Below are 17,263 nucleotides of genomic sequence, written 5' to 3'. Positions count from 1 at the left end.
CCATTTCTCATTTAACTTAAACAGGTTGGCAAAGTAGTTCAGATCGACATATCTTCTACATTAGCCTCTGATTGGCTGGTTAGAATATAAACAGTCTTTTGCAGAAATTCTAGATGGAAAGTGTTTCTGGCACAAGTTCGAGTAATATTTTACAGAATGCAACAAAAAAACCAACAGATAATTATACATATTATTTAATTTATCCTGACCTTAATTTTCTTAAAACTGAGATAGGTACTCTCGCTCAAAAAATAATAAAAAATAAGTTTACAAATTTTACTGTGCATGTTTGAATTCCCGATTTGTAAAAATATATTGAGCAATATGTAAACACATTTCATTTCTGCTGATAATTCTGTATAAACAAGTGAGAAAATCCCGCGTTTTCTGGATGCAATTAAAAAATAGAGATCAACAACACAGTCATTCGTTGACAGTAGACAATCGGTTTTAGAGCTAAACACACTTTTCAGCAACTACCGTGTAACCGCACACTTTCGCGTTTGTAAACGTGTTTACTTAAACATGTTCACCTGAAGTAGTTCAGGGTCCCGTGTAACCGCGCCCTAAGGCATTGGTACTTATTAGGCATTTTCCAAGCATCCAAATAAAAAAAAGTAATCTGGGAAAATTTTAAAATAATTAAGTACGATTTAGGAATAATATAATTTATTTGAAAAATTCATTTAACATAATCATAATGATGGGTTTAGCTACTACTCGCACCGTTAGTTTGCTGGCCTTCGTGAGCTTCACTAAACCAACGAAAGACGCCAAGGCAAAGGATAGGAAGTTGCCAGTCCTATCTATGGGTATCGTATAGTAAATAAAAGCGGTTTTGTAGTTATAAATGGATAAATAGAGCTTGAAAGTAATAATTAAGTTTGTTTTATATTATTAATGAAGTAATCTCGACTAATATATTGTTATTCTTAATCAATAGTGATGGCTGATCCTCGTCTTAAAATCTTGTATATCAAAACTGGCATTGTCAAAAGGCTGGCCAAAGAAAAAGTGATGTACGAGAAAGAAGCAAATCAGCAGAGAGAAAGGATTGAGAAATTAAAAGCTGAAGGTAAATCCAGTACTTAATAGTTTTATTTCGTGTGCTTGGTAAAGGATAATAATGCATCACGGATCAATTACCAGATTACCACTTTGGTGACTTCATTACATGGCGGATTTACGTCTTTGCCACCTGTAGATTACTCGTGATAAGCCCCGAAAAATTGCCGTTTTCAGTGGGGAACATTTAACGTTTGAGTAATATACTGACATCTCGGCTTTTTAGAATGGAAAAAAAAATCGGTAAACTTGTTTTTTACACACTACATACGACACACGTCCTTTAAATTTACCCTGAAGGAATGGTTTCTTAATTCGTACTGATTCTTGAAAATAACAATTTAAAGCTTATATTGTAATATCTAATTTTTTACGCTGCCGCCGTCATTTCTTATTTTACTGCAATCGAGTATCTTTGTTTAGCATAACTAGCCAACTATGGAGAGTGAAAAATATGCTAATTCTTTCATTTCATATATGGATCATTCCATGCGAGATCATCCAGTCAAGATACAGAGTTTCCACCCCACCATCTCAGATTTATATGTAATTTGGTACATGGTATCTTCAGAAAATATAAGAACTTTTTTTTTTTTTTTTTTTTTCATTTTTGGAATATTGGCTTCAGTTTAGAATTGAAAGCTCTGCAACCAAAGTCGAGTGACACATTGCTTCAACTTACATTTGTAATAACAGTTAGGCCTATCAATGTAGAATCATTAAATTCTCTCTTTTGTTTAGAATTTTACATAGATTTCAAATATCACTCGTAAAATGTAATTAAATGCCCAGAAGTATGTGCAAATTATGTTAGAAGTGAACAAAAATGAATTACCAGAAATTGTAAACTTGAATTAAGTAATCCTATTAACTTATTTCTAATAATCTTTACATTCTCGGGCTTGGTACCATTAGAAAGAGCACAAAATTTGTGGAGCATAAAAAAATTTGTGGATATTTGCCTTATCACCCTCACCCCACCAAAATAAATGATTTGGTGGATATAATTTTTATTATGGTACGTACCGTACATAAGTTTATATAAATAAAAAAAAAAGTTACAGAATTACAGTAGCCAAAGTTAGGCCTGCAAGCTTGCTGATTAAAATTACATTTTTTTATGATACCGGTGTCACTTGATGTACATACTTGAAGTAGGCCTACTTTATGTTCTTTATCAATATAATTTATGAAGAAACTGATTCCATTTTGACCATTTTGATGTAATTTTTCTCTCACTCATATATAATGCACTCACTCAGTTTATAATGCACCCTTCTAACCTGAGTCCCAAGTTCCAGAACATCAACAGTGTAAAAAATGTTGACTAATGGCTGCCAGCATGAACAGGGTGTCTACTGACCCTGGAAAACCTGGAAAAATCAGGGAATATTGTAATCAGGGAAAAATCAGGGAATTTTTTCAAAAATCAGGGAATTTTTGTTTGGTAGGTTGTAGTTGGCAATACTTTTTTGTTTATTGATCAGCTTGCATTGACGTAGCATCAAGTGTATCCCCTCCCATTTTTATTTTTGAATGGCAAATATCGAACAGTTCCCACGTCCATTTTCTTTTATTAACCATCGGATTCGGAAGTTGCGTTAAATCACGTGATACAAACTGGTTCAAGCTGAAGTATGTGCTTCCCGTGCTCGGATTACACGGACAGATGCATTTAATTTTAAGCAATTATGGATGCCCCCAACGTAATCTGGGCATTTTTGTTAGTTTTGAAAATACATATCACAGACACTTTTGGTGAAGATTCACCATCATTGCTAGAAATTGGTAGCTATGGGCTTCATACAGTCCATGGTGCTTTCAAAACTGGAATTTCTGCTACACAATGGGACGTTGTTAGTTTTTGAGGCACAGTTACTTTTTGTTTAAGCATGTACCTGCAAGGAGGGCAGATTACATTAGAATAACTAGATCAGAGCTTTTTCCCAAGAAATTTTGTGCAATCAGATGGTTAGAAAATACTGCAGTTGCTGAGCGTGCCATGAAAACGTTACCCCACCTAAAGAAATTTGTTGTTGAAGTTTCTATTTCATCTGTCTTTCAATGTAGGTAGTGGAAAATGCTCTTGAAGATAATCTTCTAGAAGTAAAATTTACATTTTTCCACTCTTTGGCATCAGAGCTAGAATTGTTTCTTACAATGTTCCAAAGAAATTTGTTAGTGAAGTTTCTATTTCATCTGTCTTTCAATGTAGTGCTCTTGAAGATAATCTTCTAGAAGTAAAATTTACATTCTTCCACTCTTTGGCATCAGAGCTGGAATTGTTTCTTACAATGTTCCAAAGTGAAGCACCCATGGCACCTTTTCTGTATGATATACTGGTAGACATTTTATTAGCTTTGGCAGGAAAGTTTGTGAAACCAGAGGTACTGAAAAGCTTTAGGGAAAAACGCAATGTATCTCGATTGGATGTAGATAACCAGGAAAATCTATTGCCTGCTAACAACATCAAGTTGGGTTATGCAGTATGCCATGCCATCAAGAAAGAGAAAGTACCAGAAAAGTCTGTCCTGTTACTGAAAATTGATGTTAGGACTTTTCCAAAGGTTATGGTAAAAAAACTTCAAGACAAAAGTCCCCTAAAGTACAAACTTACCAAAGGAATTTCCTGCTTATGTCCGTCTATGGCTTTAAATTTGGCTGTGAGGAAACAGCGTGTGAAGTACAGTTTAGAATTTTGTCTTCAAAACAGGTGGCTATCAGGACAAGAAGCTGATAACATTGAGTGATCATATCAGTTGGTATGTTCCTCGCAAGATTCTGAAGCACTGTTCTCATCTTTTTCTCGAGAAGATAGGCGCCTTGATCATTCTTAAGGCACATACAGTAGTTGCCAAAACAGGCCTTATAAAGTTTGTGAGGATGATGATGGAAATGCATAATTGGAAAGAGGATTTTCACTGAATTCTAATCTGCTGACTGAAAACTTGCAGGAAGAAACACTGATTGCACAAAGACAAGTGTATGACTTTGTTCAACGTTCTGGAGGTGTAGAGCATGTTGATATCATCAAGTCCATGTTACGGTATGTAAGAAATGCTAGTTGTAGGCGTAAAGAAGCCCTGCAAACAAAACAAAAAGAAAAGGAAGCTACAGACAAGAAGAAGGCAGAAAAAGAAGAGTTGAAGAGGAGATCAAGGCATTGCAGTTGAAGAAGGCTCGAGTGTTGGATTAGGCTCGTTCTGAAGCAAGTGCAATAGACGCAAAAGTTGAGTCACTGCGAAATTGATGGGAGCTTCCTTTTACTTATCTTTTTTTGCAAAAGTAAGTGTGTGAAATATTTGTAGCAGCATGTTTTATTTGCCATCAATTGAGTCACTTTGGCCACGTCTGAAAAAAGGTATTTTTTTATTACTAATTTAAGTGAGTTGAAATACTTTGAAACCCGTCAATGTACTGTTATGCAGTTTTTTCAGTTTCGTGGAATGTCGTAATTGTGTTACAGAAAACCTGGAAAAATTCAGTTTTAGACCTGGAAAACCTGGAAAAATCAGGGAATTTCATTTACTAGATCTGGTAGACACCCTGCATGAATCTTCCTGGCCATAATTAACGATTTATGGCCATTGATGATTTATAAACTTAATATTTGCATCTTCATCTTAAATTTCAAGTACTAACCCAATATAACACATCATAAACTGAACACACATACAAATTGTTTTTAATTTTGAGGCGGTCCGTTTTTTCAAAGAGTTCTCTAACAAATATTCTCATCACAGCTAATTCTCTTAGCTGCTGTGATAGTTTTAGATAGTGGGATGCAATAGTGCAAGGACCTTGTTCCAGCACAGTTGTGAACTCTGAGAAGCACTTGTTAAGCTTTTCTTCCAATGCGTGAACGTCTTCTTCTTTGATCAGCTGAAACTTAATTTTAGTAAAGTATTCATTGCAAAATTGAAACATCTGCTCAGTTGTCAAAATTTGATATTTATATGGTCTTTGCAAGTTAATTCTAGATACTGTTCTTTTGAAATATCCTCCAACACCATCACAAGTTGTTTTACCATGACTTGTTGCATGTTAGGTCCAAGAAATTTTTAAATCAAAATCTTCCAAGTGATAGCAGAGGTTGATTGAACTTTTAAAATTCTTGTATTGTTCTGCAATACCATTTATGATGTACTCCACTTGATTAATATTAAGGAATTCTTCATGAATTAGTAAGCTCAATCTTCTTTGAAACTCGTATACAAAGAGAACATCATGGATTAGGTAATCTGAGATAAAGTACCAACACATTACATGTTTCTCCATTCTTCCTGATGTACAGAATTACTGGATGTAATGTGCAAGCAGAACGCACCCAATGAATTTTGTCTTAGATATATTTCTACAAAGTCCATAAAAACTAGTCTTTCATTTGGCTGAGTGTTTTCTTTCCTCTGTTTCACATAGTTTGACTGTTGTTTAGAGACATGAGTGTTGTATTAAAGCCGCCAGTTTCTTCAAAAGAAAATCAATAAACTAACGTAAAGGACCTACATTTGTAAATTGCTAACTATAATTAGTTAGGCCTACCCATTGGTAAAACTGAATTACATCTTCATCATCAAAGTCAGTAAAAATGTTTCTTACGTATTTTCTACTTTTTCTGAATTTGGACAGTTAGGACATATTCTTAACATGCTATCACATACCAATAAATTGATACGGTCCTTTAGCTTTGATTTTTATAAATTCATAGCACTTAAAAGAATTTTAGATTCTGGTGTATTGAGCAAACACAGACAGAACATGTACCTGGCTGACCAACTTGTGACACACCATTTTGGCCACAGCTCACATACTTAGAAAATCTTACTTTATCACAAGGACATTGTGCTCTGTATGCTGTGTGCAGGTCCTTAAGATTGCTGACTATTAGGCAATTTTGTTCATAAACATTTTTGTGTGCACTAACCTTATCTTTGGCACCTGGCATTAGTCTGCTGTTTTCATCTGCTTGATAAAAATTGGTTACTTTTTCAACTTCAGCAGAAATTTTTTGATCTTGCAAAGGCTCAGGATATGAAAGATGTCTTTGTGCTTTCACCAACTGGCATGATTTTCTTGCTAAGTATTCAGGAACATTGAATTCTGTTGAAATTTTCTTTTATGACCAGGAATTAGGTGAAAACTGATAAAATGTGTAACTTCTTCCATATGCATGTTACATATTTCAATTTTTCTTTCATCTGACTGATTAGAAAATGTAAGTCACTTGCATTCATCTTAATAACTGACTCTTCAGGTATGTAAGTCTTCATTAGTACTTCCTTCAGAATGAAATTATCTTCTGGTAGCTTCAAAACTGCTGCTACTTTTGAGTTTCCATTTTTTTTACTTTAACTATATTTCTTTTATCATACACTAATTTTGAAAATACTTTTAGTTTTAGGGTGATAAATCAATTCAAATCATCCTTTTCAAATGGTGTAGTGTCACTAAGGTCTTCCTTTGTAGGTGTCAGCTGGGAGGGTCTGAGCCTTCCTCTTAGAATGAATCTGTAAATTTTCAAACTCTTGTTCTTGAAATAACTTCGTCCTACAGTTGGAATACAGCTTTTGTCCAGGAACTAACAAAACACCAGCTTTCTTTTTCGCATCTTTGGCCATTTGAAGAGATAGAAGTCTCATGCCACTTTTTTTTTAAGACCTTTTGTGTTTCTTTGCTAAGTTACAACATTTTTTAAAAGATTCCCTGTAATATTTAATGAGTTATTCATAGTGGTGTGGACATACACTTACATTTGAATGCAGTGTGAATCCATCTGTCCTCCAAGCAGAATTTCTTTTTCTTTATCAGGAAGTTCAGCAATATTAAGAATTAATATTCTTTTCTGTGTATGTATTTATATGACACACAGGATTAATATAGACACCTACACTACATTTTTCATATGAACTGGTAGTCATTGTAGATTGTAAAAAAAAACTGTTGGTTTTATCCACTTCAGTCAGATAATACAAAGCAAATAACTTATCAAAAATAAATAAATAAAACCAACTAGGTACATGTCAACACTTAAACATTAAGGCCGTCCCTGGTCTGGCGACTTGATAGGGAATAGTAGGTTAAAAAGTGTTTTTTACATCTTCTACAATTTTTCAGATAAAAATTTCGTACTTGGCTTGTTTGCTGCAGTTTTACAACAGAAATCATCTGTCAGATTAATATTGTAGAAAAAATATTGATAAGTATTTTATTTTACGTTTTTTAAATTAAGGAAAACCGAAAAAGTGGTCTAAAAAACAGGCTGTAAGATATACAAATATTTAGAGTCTGCAACATTTTTCCTCTTAAAGTAAAGATAAAAAAAGTAAGCTGTGGCATACTGCTAAATTTATTAGAACAAGAAATATTTCGTATTTTGCATTTTCAGCTATTTTTTCTGGCCGCGAGTAGGTTTACTTGCGCCTGTTTTGCGCGCGGGAGCGTGCAGCCGGCTGCCGTGTTGCCATTACTTCGGACCCATCCTCGGCTAACGGAATCTGACCCCACCTCCTCCGTGCCAGTAAATAATCTGAATGGTGCGGAGTACTGTGTCAACGACGAGAAGAAAGCTAAGAACAGTGCTATCAATTGAGAGATGCATGGATGTGCTGCGACAAGCGAAAGGTTTGAAGAGAAGGTGCACCCAAATTTTTTATAGTTTTAATTATTTCTTCCATTTACTGTAAAGTGTGTTTGGGCAAAAACTATTTTGTGCCATTATGTGCTTTACAAAAACTTCCAATTTTTTCAATTTGAAATGTAATCAAGTGACGCTTTGCAAACTAAACTATCCTGATTCAAGAAATGCGTTTATTTTTATGTAAGTATAAGTTAGGCAAAAAATCCTCAGCTTAAAAGTAAGAGTAAACAAACAATTCTACGTAGAAAACTAGATTTGGTAAGCATGAAAACAAGTTAATTTTCAACCGACTTAAAAAAAGGAGGTTCTCAATTCCGTTGTATTGTTTTCATTCACGTGAGTATTATACTGTCCAAGCCAAATTGTTAGTTACAATTAGCCAACTTTTAAATTAATTGCTGCTTATAAAAAATATTGTGCCTTACAATTCAATATATATTATTTCAGTTCCTATGTGTAAGACTTAAAAAATTAACATGGTTACGTTGGGGAATTCAACCCATATTCAGCGGCAAACTTAATTTCTTAGCACCATTCGTTACTCCGTCAATTTTTACTTAATTCTTCTACCCTAAGAATCTCAGTGCACTAGCTCTGAGATAGTTTCTCTCTTCCACCCCCTCCCCCCCTCCTTTTTTGTTGGAGTTCAAGACAATGTGAACCAAAAGTGGAAACTTGAAACTTGTACCTTAGATAGGTTAAATAATTTTACATATTTTGGAACAGCTTATATCCGCTGTGCGAAAAGTTTCATAATGGATTTCATACTTGCATGCTAAGGTTTACATTAAATAAAAGGCTCAGTAGATTATGCAGCCGGTAGGTACATACACCATTGTATTATTACATAACATTTTAAGTTGTTCTGTTCTTCGGAGGAGAAAGAATAATTGTAAATTTTTAGACGACTTTCTGAATGTAACTTAAACTTATCAGGCATTATTTTGTTTTTACTTAGGAAGCTACATTAAATGAATCCACATAGCAATGAGACAACAGTTTGTAAATCTTACTAGTTGCCTAAAAATGAGTATTTTATTTAATTTTAGTATACCAATATTAGTCACAAAAACATGGAAAAATGTATTGGGGTGTGCGGATATTCGTAAACACGAATAGTTGCGCAGTTATTTATGAACTATTCACATTCGGAAGTCGAATATCAAAGATTAAAATTGCTAATATTTACAGGCACATCTGAAGTTGCTGGTTGTTACTCAGGTGAAGTCAAACTTCTTTTTTTCATAAGATATTATAGTCGTCATTGCTTATTTGCCGATATACAGTAGACACTTAATCATACGACACTTCACGATTCCAGGTAAAAGCATCGTTATTGTCATTTGGACTAGTTTTGACCATCCCCGATCTAACCTATTAAAAACATTTTTTTTCCTCTTGAATCCGTATTCAACCTTATCTAGCACGAAAATAATACACTGTTATATCTAACTATTTATTTCCCTTAATAGATGGCTGTCTTATGGAAAAAAAACTGATAACCTACAAGTACATTCATGTAGGACCTGAATTGATACCAAAACAAGCCGTGACACGTGACCGTTCGTCTGGCAGCTAGCATCTACGGGAACAATATCAGCATTCAAATAATGCAGGGTATATTTCACGCAATGTTACCTCACACACTGTGTGTATGGCAGTCCTCACCGCCGCTATGTGCCCAGTCGTATTGTGACGCTCCGCAAAAACGGTTGCTTTTTTCGTTATCATAATAATACGTGGAAGTAAAAATGGCAGTTACAGTTATAGACTCTGGTTTCTACCTACTGATTACTTTTTGGTAACCAATGAACGTTTTAAGATGAACATGTTTTAAATAGTGAAACTAAACAGATTTACATACAAACACATTTATAAATATACGCGTTACAAGATGATAACACCATCTCTTAGCACTCGCCGCCCACGACCGTGCTACCACATTCGTGAAATGTCAGCCTTCACGTGACACTCCTGGAAAGAGATCTACAGAACTATCAGGAGATTGCCGCTACTTTCGGGCAGCTGGAGGAATGTCTGCCTCAACTGGTGTGGGTATGTACGTGTGAGGACGCACAGTGACAACACGAAACGAAGCGCTGAATCTCAACAGTAGGCCATCGACCTTGGGTAGCTAACACAAGCTGGCTGGTAGTATAGTTCTCTTGAAGAGGATCTCAACACGCGGCACCCATGAGTGCAACATGTTATTTTCCAGCCTACTTCCTTCAAATTTTACAAATTCTCAACTCCCCCCACCCCTCCGTTATTCATTGCGGTCATGGAATTTGAATTTTAATTTTAAAGAGTACAGCACTGCACTTTTTAATATTTCTATCTGAGAAATGTGCATATTAATGATGTTTCAATAGTTAATAAACATGGTACAATTTTCACTTTGTCTGCAAAAGTTAATATAGTATTACTATTTTCACTACATGTGGTCTGTATTGTTATGTATCTATCTAAGTGAAAATGTAAGATAATTTTTCGACCTTGAAATTATTCGCAATAAATAAAAAAAAATTCCTGTTCGATTCAAAATTTTTGACCACCAAAATACACTATTCGCACAACCCTATAATGTGATAGATTTGTGTAGTGAAATATGTGTACATGTGATTTGCATAAGTTTTCTTAATGCCACTACAACGATGGTTTTTTTTTATTTAGTTTCGGCAAAGACAACTTTCCAAGAAAATGATAGAGAGTGGGGAAAAAAACTAGCTATTGCCATAGGGAACGTAGAAAATGATACACCACATATTAGTGTCGTAGGGGACGGCGGCTGGAATAAGAGGACTGACTGACATATTTAAGTGGAGTGGTGAGTTCTCTTCCTGTTTACACCAATGCTTACTCTATAGTCTGTTGTTCATAAAATAAAATATTTCAGTACTTATAACATCCAGTCAAAATGTGCATGTTAACTTTTTTTTTCTTTTGAAGAATTGCATTATCAGAGCCGAAACAAACCAACTTTTGTACCTGGGAGTGAAAAGGAAGTATTGCTTCGCATGCGAATTTGCAAGACTCAGAGACAAAAAAGTGAATGAACATCTTTGCTTTAAAAACTATAGTGGTCCAAGCACTGTAATGGAACAAACTATAACAGTAGAAGGGTTCTGCGGGAGTGTTGAGCAGCACTTGTTAAAATACTTTTTTGGTGACGGAGACTCAGTGTTTACTCTAGAATAAAGCAGCGAGTTCCTTACGGAAGGGAAGTCATAAAAATTGAGTGTGCAAACCACATTGTAAAAAAAAAAAAAAAATTTCACAAATTTCTAGAAATATGTCATTTCCACCATCTGCGCGTCGTTTGCTTGAATCAAGAATAGTAAGATTAAAATCCGGCGCTAGATAAACAATCGAAATTGCTGGAACATCTCTTGTTGGTACATCTATCGTTCGATTGAAACTTGACATAAAAAATGGTCCTCATCATGTATTCGGTTGTCACGAAAACTGTAGTGTAGAATACTGAAAAAGAAAAAATACCAATGAAAATTTTGTGACATTTGTGAAAGAGTCGGGGATTATGGAAGCTATTGAAAAGGCTCTTGATCCTATGGTAATGAAATCTGATAGACTCGTACTTAACAAAACTAAAAATCAGGTTGAGCGATATATGAGTATGTTAGCTAAGTTTTCAGGTGGAAAACGGGTAAACTTTGCTAAAAGAGGCTCTTATCACGCTCGTTGTATGGGAGCTGGACTGGCCCATGTCAGAGGTCCTAGGTGGCACTTCATCCCATGGAAAAACAAATTTGGTCGAAGCCCAGGAAAATACTTCTAAACAGTTTTAAAAATTAGCTGTCTCCAGTATGAAGATGGCCCTCCAAATAAAAAGAGACGACCAAACAACACTCCTGGTCCTGATTTGGAGTATGGTCCAAGTGTTGAAGACATTTTGTGTCCTGAAGACGTGTTAAGTCCTGAAGAACTTGATACAAAGATGAAGTTTATCCTCGAAAACCTGAATCGGGATGCAACAACATTAAAAAATATTCATGAGTTGGAAAGAAGGAAGTACTGTTTGTCAACACGAGAACACTAAATGGAGGGATGCTCGTATGAACAGACTTACAGCATCTAATTTCGGTTCTGTGGTAAAAAGAAGAATACATACATCCTGCCACTGTCTAGTAAAATCCATTTTGTATCGCAGAGAGATAAATTCCAAGGCCATTCAGTTTGGACGAGTCAACGAAAATGTGGCTAAGAATATGTATTCCAAACTAAAAAATGTCGAAGTCGAAGATTGTGGCTTTTTTGTACACCCACGCTTTCCATTTCTCGGAGCATCTCCAGATGGACTAGTGGGAGAAGATGGTTTGCTGGAAGTTACATGCTTATTTTCAGCTGGAGACGATAAATTAAAGGACTATGTTTCAAAAAAGAAAAATACTTGTCTCGAAGAAAAACTGGACAGTTGCATCTAAAGAAAACCCACAATTATTTTTACCAGATTCAAGGTCAACTTGGCATCTGCAGTAGAAAATATTGCGACTTTGTAGTTTATACGATAAATGACTTCCACGTTGAAATAATTTTATTCGACAAAGAAATTTGGGAAAAATGCATGCTTCCAAAGCTACAACAATTTTTTGAGGAGTGCTTACTTCCAGAGATAGCAGATCCATTAATTACACGAGGCCTAAAGGTGCGAGAGCCTAACTTTGTAAAAAAAGCTCAAGAATTACGAAAGAAAAACATAAAACAGATTACTTTATGATTTCCTAAATCTTATGCATTTATCCTGTTTTTGACACAGTCCTAATATAACAGTGTTGATAATATTAAGATCATATTTTGATCGTTAAAGCAATACGATTATTTTTTTTAAGAATTTGCGTTATCAAACACACATTTTATGTTTTTTTTTTGTAAATTAAATTCGAACTTATAAATTTATATAGAGATTTCTTTTACTAAAATAATATTATGTGTATCGTAGCAGTCAAAGTGCTTGAAATACTATAATTTCTCTGTTTAAAAACGTATGTTTACATGTTAATTTCAATAGTTAATTTTGTTATGCTAAATTCTATGCAATTAATATATTTATTTAAAAAGTACACATTTTGTATAAATTTTTTAATTATGTCTTTCAATGGTATCATAAATGTAAATACATAGCCTATAAACTATCTGTGTAAGCTCTCTGCAAAATGACACAAAAAAATTCTGGCCAATGTATCATTGTTAATTATAGCATTGTAGTGTTTGTTCCAGTACATTTCAGAAATCATTTAAAACATTATTTTATTAAAGTATTTAGTACAATTTAAAATAGTTATTTCCTATCGAGTGAAAGGTTTTTAATTGATTAGAGTGATAAGACTGGGAATTGTTTTTTGTTTTCTGTTTATGCTCGAAATTATACCAAAAAATCATACCCGGGCCGAGATTTTACATCAGAATCTCTCGCTATAAGCCACTCTTCAAATAGTTACTAAAACACAAATAAATAAATTGTTGCAGCGAAGATATTGTAGTTGACAACTGTTTTAATTGAAAAGGTTTGTAAAATAGCATGGGCACAAGTAACCCGCACAGCAAGTGAAGGCCGTGGATTCCGGCGGAGCTGGTGTTTGGCAGTGAGGAAACATATCGGGTGGCAGGGAGGCAGATAACTGGGGCACTGCGACAGCGGGCAGCGCGCGACTGACGACTTGGCAACCCCGCGCGCGGAGTAAGCCTCGCCGCAGCCGAGAGCTGCACATTCGCGACACCCGTGCGCTCTACCGGATAACGACTGACAGGACTGGCTCTTGTATCCCGTTAACAATCATAGATTAAACAATCCCAGTTAACTTGTGGAAGTGTGCAGAAAAATAGCAGCTCCTAAGACTCCCACACACTAAACAACCTGTGACTGACTAATATCTTCTATGAGATCACCCTACAGTAAACATTTAGCTGATGCAATATATTATATCATCTACATTTAAGCAAGAAGATGCAATATTATGTAAACTGATTGAGTGTCTAAACATTAATTGATCCATAACATTTCTTCAAACATTTTCTTCTCCTTTTCATTTGTATTTTTCATATATAGGTATGTTAAATGTGCATTAACAACAAGGTTAAATCATTATTTCAAACATTTTTGCAATAAAAAATTTTACTTCATATTTGCTTTTACATGTACAAATTATTTTGTAAACTTAAAACTGATTTATAATCATTTTAACCACTTCTTTCACAAAAAAACCTTCTTTTATAAAGAAGGAAGGTAAATATCCACAAATTTTATTTCATCATTTTGTATCAAATTTTGTGGTCTTTCTAATTGTACCAAGCCCGAGATGGTAAAGATTAATAGAAAAAACTTATAATAGGATTACTAAACTGATGTTTACAAGTTTTAGTAAATTATTTTTTCCACGTCTAACATAAATCACATGTACTTCTGGGCATTTAATTACATTTTACGAGTAATATTTGAAATCTATGTAAAATTCTGAGTAAGTATGGTGAATTTCACTATTGTACATTAATAACTGTTATTACCGGTATATATTATGTTAAGTTGAAGTGAGATGTGTGACTCAACTTTGGTTGCAGATTAAAAAAATTCCACCAAATGGAGGGAAACTTTGAAGGGCTTTAAATTCTAAACTAGAGCCAATATTCCAAAATTGAAAAATATGGGTTCTTATTTTTGTCTGAAGATACCATGTACCAAATTATATCCAAATCTGAGATGTTGGGGTGGACACCCTTGAATGATCTGGCATGGAATGCTCCATATTGAAGTTTATCCCTGGATCCTTAAAGCTTAATCCTGATGGCATGATCCTGTAGGCTTTATCTTGTAGTACCCTATGCTTTCTGTATTGATTCGGTACGTCATATAATAATGAATTATGAAGCTAAGTTGAATAAAGAGGATTTTTTTTCAACCTACAATCATAATTTTTGTTATTTTGCAATTTCTTTCATGGTCCGGATTTTCCGAGGTATTGAACTAAAACAGCAAGCATCGTGTACCACAGGCTCAACCATCATGATCTTTCGACTTATTTAATTAAAACAGCAAGCATGAAATACCAAAGGATCAAGCCTTCAGGATCCAGGGATAAACTGGGATACATGAAACACCAGCCATATCAAATGCAGAATATACGATGGCTGCAATCAAAGAATTCCTCGGAAAGACCACAAAATTCAATGTATCAGCTATTTCAGTGCACAGCATGTATTTCTCGCAGGAAATGATCAATGTTAATAATTCTATTAAAATTTTTTCTTCCGTTAGACTCGTCCGTTACAAGTTACAACGTGACTCAAAATAGTACGTACTTTAAATGCAATGTAACAAAACAAACATTTTGTAATAAAATTGCTTTACAGTTTTTATTTAAACTATCATTTTTACAACACCTACATTGACTAAAGATCTCCAAAAAAATTAAGAAAAAACCCACATGGGTAAACAACGAATGTCCGTGATTGCGTGAAAACATAGGTATTTTAATGTAAGCTATAATCTGTTATTTTTTCATAAACCAGTAGGAAATAAGAAATTTTCCTTTCAGGGTTAATTCAGGAACGACTCAGGTATGTGGAAAACATATAGGTATTCCTATTTATTGTGGGTAAACAATGAATGGCAGTAGGAGCCTAAAAGCACAGGTATTGTAATGTAAGGTATAAATTTTAAATTTTTTCACAAACTAGTAAGAATTACGAAACCATTCCTTCGGTTTAAATTTAGAGACGTGTTTTCTGTGTGAAAAAAATGTTATCAGATTTTTTCTTTCTATTTTAAAAAGTTGCGCTGTCAAGAGTGTTACCAACGTTTGTGTTTGACAGACTTCGAATCATAAGGAAATTACATTTATGGTAGTAAGTATTACTGAATGATAAGAGGCCTTTTAATATAAATATAAAAAAAAATATTGCAATGAATTTTTTTTGTAACATTGACTTTTTCCTTGATTTTGCAAAAGCCCAAATTTTTTGCTTTTCATCTCACAAGAGAGTTCTCCAAACTTAAAATTCATACAAAAATTTCAAAAATCCACTCATCTCACAAATTAACACATGCTACATTGCACATTCATAACCATTTATACTCTCTTACAAACGTCAGCAGAAAATTCAATGGTACCGAACTACATAAGGACTGGGGGAAAAGTCCCAAAATAAAATGAAAATTTAATTTGTAGCAGCTGCATGCCAACTTGCATGTTGTTTTTTTGTGTTTCATTCAGTTTATAGCTGCACATCTAATATAAATAGTTAGATACTATTCAGTTAAATCATATGAAGTGTTATCTCTTGAAAAGGATTTTGAGCTTTCTTACATATAAATCTGCACATTCCTGCCAATAACTGATGTATTTCGTAGTTTTTTTTTTTTTTGTTTAGACAGTAGTCTCGTGATTAACCAAGTTAATGTGGACAGCGGAAACTTCGGATAAGCAAAATCCTAGATAACATAGATAGAATAAGAAAACCCTCTTGATATTTGGTTAGCCCAGTGGTACCCTTTTTTCGGGTGAAGTTTTTACATTCTTCAGTTTAATTTCTTTGTCAACCAGTAAATTACATCTTTAAGGTTTATTTTATTCAGGCTTATGAACAACGGTTTGATAATTTTCAATGTTCTCAAGGAAATGTTTCAACTGTAATGGTAATGGTGCTTTAGGTCGGCTCGGACAATATGGATCCTCGGTTAATCGAGACTATTTATATAAAAATGACTTGATACAAAACTATTGAAAGGAAATTTTATTAAAAGGTCTTGAAAAAGGTTTGATATCAGTTTACTATGTATTTGTAGACACTGATAGGGGTGAGGGGGTCAAATCACTTGTCTCCCGCCAAGGTGATCCAGCTTCCATTCTTGGCAGGGTCTAGCTCAGTGGGAAATGAGGCAGACGTTGCCATGAGTCAGCTGGTAATCACAAATTTGTATGCAGTTGTTAATCAGTGTCAGTGTTTACTTAGATGATTTAAATTTTAGGTTTACACTCACCTGAGTACTGATTTGTAGCACAGCAAAATATTGATAGCCATTCGTCTGATCGCAGTTAGTAGCATTTCAAAGCTAGCTAAAATGTGGTCAGTTTTTGCTTATAGTCTAGCAGCATTGGTTACAAAGTGTTGATGGAATTAATGGAAACTGTTTATTGTGTTTGTGGTCAAATATTTTTACCATACATGTAATTGTAATGCATGTTATGTTGCAAGGTGGTGTGATAAGACAGTAGTAAGACAGTGGGCAGTAAGGGAATGGGAATTGTGTTAAATGACTGATGGCGTGCTAAGTGTTTGTGGGAGTGTTCAGCGGAGGCATGTGTGCTGGTTACCAGGCAAGGACGAGCACACGATTCGCAAGCAGGAGGAGGTGCTTCAGGAGTCGCTGATGATGGTTCCCGACTGCCAGCGCCGGCTCGCCAAGGCTTACGAGGAGCTCAGCAAGATCCTGGAGGAGGAGGCAGACATGTCACAACGCGACGAGTACAAGACTGCTCTGAAAGCCTTGGAAGATGCCAAGTCCGCACTGCCCGACTCTGCTGCCGAATCCAGCTAGTCAGGCATCCC

General features: G+C 34.8%; 1 protein-coding gene across 1 annotated transcript; it reads left to right on the top strand.

Annotated features, from left to right (window-relative positions):
• The first annotated feature begins 781 nt into the window (after positions 1-781).
• LOC134546298 (tubulin-specific chaperone A) lies at positions 782-17,252 on the top strand. The gene is made up of 2 exons (XM_063389019.1): positions 782-1,075; positions 17,032-17,252. The coding sequence occupies exons 1-2, from the start codon at positions 946-948 to the stop codon at positions 17,250-17,252; spliced, it is 351 nt and encodes a 116-aa protein (XP_063245089.1). The 5' UTR covers positions 782-945.
• Positions 17,253-17,263: the final 11 nt, after the last annotated feature.

The sequence above is a fragment of the Bacillus rossius genome, chromosome 1, assembly GCF_032445375.1.
Source record: "Bacillus rossius redtenbacheri isolate Brsri chromosome 1, Brsri_v3, whole genome shotgun sequence".
NCBI classification, from domain to species: Eukaryota; Metazoa; Arthropoda; class Insecta; order Phasmatodea; family Bacillidae; genus Bacillus; species Bacillus rossius.
Note: the sequence above shows the minus strand (reverse complement) of the source record. Positions and strands in the feature narration are given on the sequence as shown.